The sequence below is a fragment of the Postia placenta genome (assembly GCF_002117355.1).
Source record: "Postia placenta MAD-698-R-SB12 unplaced genomic scaffold POSPLAscaffold_265, whole genome shotgun sequence".
NCBI classification, from domain to species: domain Eukaryota; kingdom Fungi; phylum Basidiomycota; class Agaricomycetes; order Polyporales; family Adustoporiaceae; genus Rhodonia; species Rhodonia placenta.
In genome coordinates this window covers 1-2,656 of record NW_020170096.1, presented here as the reverse complement: position 1 = coordinate 2,656, position 2,656 = coordinate 1, and the positions used below count along the sequence as shown (strand labels likewise).

Sequence of the window (2,656 nt, the reverse complement as noted above, 5' to 3'; positions counted from 1 at the left end):
CTGCTCGCATCTATACAAAGTGCTGGCGTGCACATGTTGCGAAAGACAGACCCGAACGCAACACCCGCGCGTCCGACATCGCCCCCCGCGGAGGAGAGCGCTTCCTCGAGCGGGGGCGGTGGAGGCGGCGGCGACCTGACGGCCGCGCTGGCAGCCGCGCTCCTGGAGCGGAACAAGAAATTGGGTGACAGCGATGAGGAAGAAGATGACGATGACGATTGGGATTGACCGTAGTCGTTGACGACTGGATCGGCTATGTATGGTCGAGTACATGGGGATGGCTTGTACACATTGCTGCTATTCTTTCTGCACTAATTTACATTGTTTGGTTCCTTCCTTCTCTCGTCGGAGTGTGTACCAGATGATGAGCAATATTGGCAGCCCATTACCAAGATAATTAGGCGAGAGGTGGGTCTCATTGCTGTCTTCATAACGCTGTGACACTGGACGCTGACGAGCATCTTCATAGCTTCATAGCTCCATTGGTTGTCCGACGGTTGCTTCAATGAATCAATACGACGTGAATACAGATGTTGGACCCCGGGCCGAGTGCAATAATCAGGTTCATCTTTGCTATGTACATACGAGGGTCTCATTCTCACACGGTATGGTCTCCCGAGAATGACACGACGCTTCCTCAGTGGTAGGCGTGCGTCCAGATGTCCATATGTGCTGATATCGTCACGGAAGAAGATGTGGACTCGCCAGCGGCGTTTTGTCATCACGTTCTGCCTGTAACATTGTAACATGACCATGCTTCCTGACCGCATCCCACGCCTTATATACGGCTGTAGTGCAAGTGGGCAGACTAGGTCTTGTTCGCAGCTCACGACGATTTCAGACCACATCATCTATGACTGCGTTCACTAACATGGACGTTTTGTCCCGCGAGTCGGCTTTGCTCGCTGGCATCGCCATCTTCACGCTCTATTTGCTGCATTCTGTTCGGGCGCGACGCAAAGGTGGGCTGCCCCCTGGCCCACCGGGTATTCCCATCCTCGGGAATCTGCTCCAGCTCAACCCTCTACGCCCGCATCCTACTGTGAGTGCACATCTTTAGCTGTGCCCGCAGCAGTGACATACTGAATATGCGCGTAGTACCTGAAATGGGCGCAGAAGTATGGCCCGATCTTCTCCATCAAGCTCGGCATGCAGCGCGTCATTGTGCTGAACACAGCCGAGGTCGCGGATGAGCTGCTTGTGACGCGCAGCAAGCTGTATTCGAGCCGCCCAGACCTGCATGTTGCGAGTGACCTCGTGAGTGATGGACAGAGGATGGTGTTGATGGCGAACAACAGGGAGCTGAAGGTTCTGTGATTCGCGTTGGTTGAGTGTCTCTGATTAATAGACTGACGTTTTCGTATTTGTATTGTTCAGATTGCAAGGCGAACACTACAAGGAATACTCTCGCCTGGGCCGTCGAAGAAGATGCGCAACATGCAGGATCTCGAGTCGCGCGTTCTGCTGCGCGACCTGGTTGTCCACGGCGATAGCAGTTTAACCGAGACATTCACTGAGGGCCCACATGGCGAGGTACCTGAGCGGCACTGGTTCTCGGTGTTCAGACGATACGTGAGTGCCTCATACCAGTGACACAGACCTGTGGTCTTGACCTCGTGTTGGCGTCTAGACCACGAGCATTGTGATGTCGCTTTCGTACGGCCAGCGAATGAACCGCTTCCTCGATAATCCAGACCTGTGCGTTGACTCCTTGCTCTTGCTGACTTATTGAAGTTACGGACTGTTATGATGGCAGGCACAAGGTGTACGAGGCCATGTCTGTATTCATGCACGCTTCCGAGCCGGGAAATTACCTGTTCGTGCAGTCACATTTGTGGTGGGAACACCCTGCCTAACAATGTTTGTACAACAGTGCGGATGTATTCCCAATCTTGCGACGGCTGCCTGACATACTGGCCCCGTGGCGCAAGGAAGGGCGTCGGATGCACGAGTGGCAAGTTGATCACTTAGATTCGCGTATGTTCTCGATCACTGACGACAGCGAGCAGGGAGATGGGGCTCTGGGGAAAGCTACTGGATGAGTGCAGCTCTGACATAGCGAAGGGCATCGCACGCACAGGATTCGTATCCGACTATCTACGCGCGCGCGCAGAGGCCGGGCTCGGTGACCTGCCAGGAAACGGTGCTACAGACGACGGCGTTGGATGGATGCGCGACAAATTCCTTGCATATACGGCTGCCTCGGTGCTCGAAGCAGGCTCAGACTCGAGCTCGACGGTGATGTTCTCGTTCATCCTGTTCATGCTCAGCAATCCAGACGCATTGCAACGCGCTCGCGAAGAGATGGACAGGGTGATAGGACCAGATCGGATGCCTGGCTGGGAGGACGAGGATAGGCTGCCCTGGCTTGTGGCCTGCATCAAGGAGACCCTCCGTATCCGACCGCCGTTCATCTCAGGCCTACCACATGTGGCGGAAGAGGACGACGTCTACAATGGCTATTTCATCCCCAAAGGCTCAATGGTGATTGGTAACGTTTATGGGATTCATATGGACCCTGCTCGGTACCTCAACCCTTCGATGTTCGATCCTGAACGGTTCTACAACGCGGATTCGGGACTGCAGTGGAACAGTGGTCCGGATTCACAGAACCGTGCCAAGTAAGCTCGATTCACCTATGCACGTCCTCGTGCGC

The 2,656-nt window shown here is 54.6% G+C and overlaps 2 protein-coding genes across 2 annotated transcripts; one reads left to right on the top strand and one right to left on the bottom strand.

The window, feature by feature from the left end:
* On the bottom strand, window positions 1-722 carry POSPLADRAFT_1106659 (hypothetical protein; the record flags this gene model as incomplete). Its single annotated transcript, XM_024483294.1, has 3 exons — window positions 1-253; window positions 321-469; window positions 586-722. Coding segments are annotated over 3 exons (539 nt in total), but the record flags the coding sequence as incomplete, so codon positions are not given.
* Window positions 723-871: 149 nt separating this feature from the next.
* On the top strand, window positions 872-2,625 carry POSPLADRAFT_1162694 (hypothetical protein; the record flags this gene model as incomplete). Its single annotated transcript, XM_024487742.1, has 7 exons — window positions 872-1,042; window positions 1,099-1,308; window positions 1,378-1,572; window positions 1,631-1,698; window positions 1,757-1,816; window positions 1,874-1,958; window positions 2,014-2,625. The coding sequence occupies 7 exons, from the start codon at window positions 872-874 to the stop codon at window positions 2,623-2,625; spliced, it is 1,401 nt and encodes a 466-aa protein (XP_024332653.1).
* Between the last annotated feature and the right edge of the window lie 31 nt (window positions 2,626-2,656).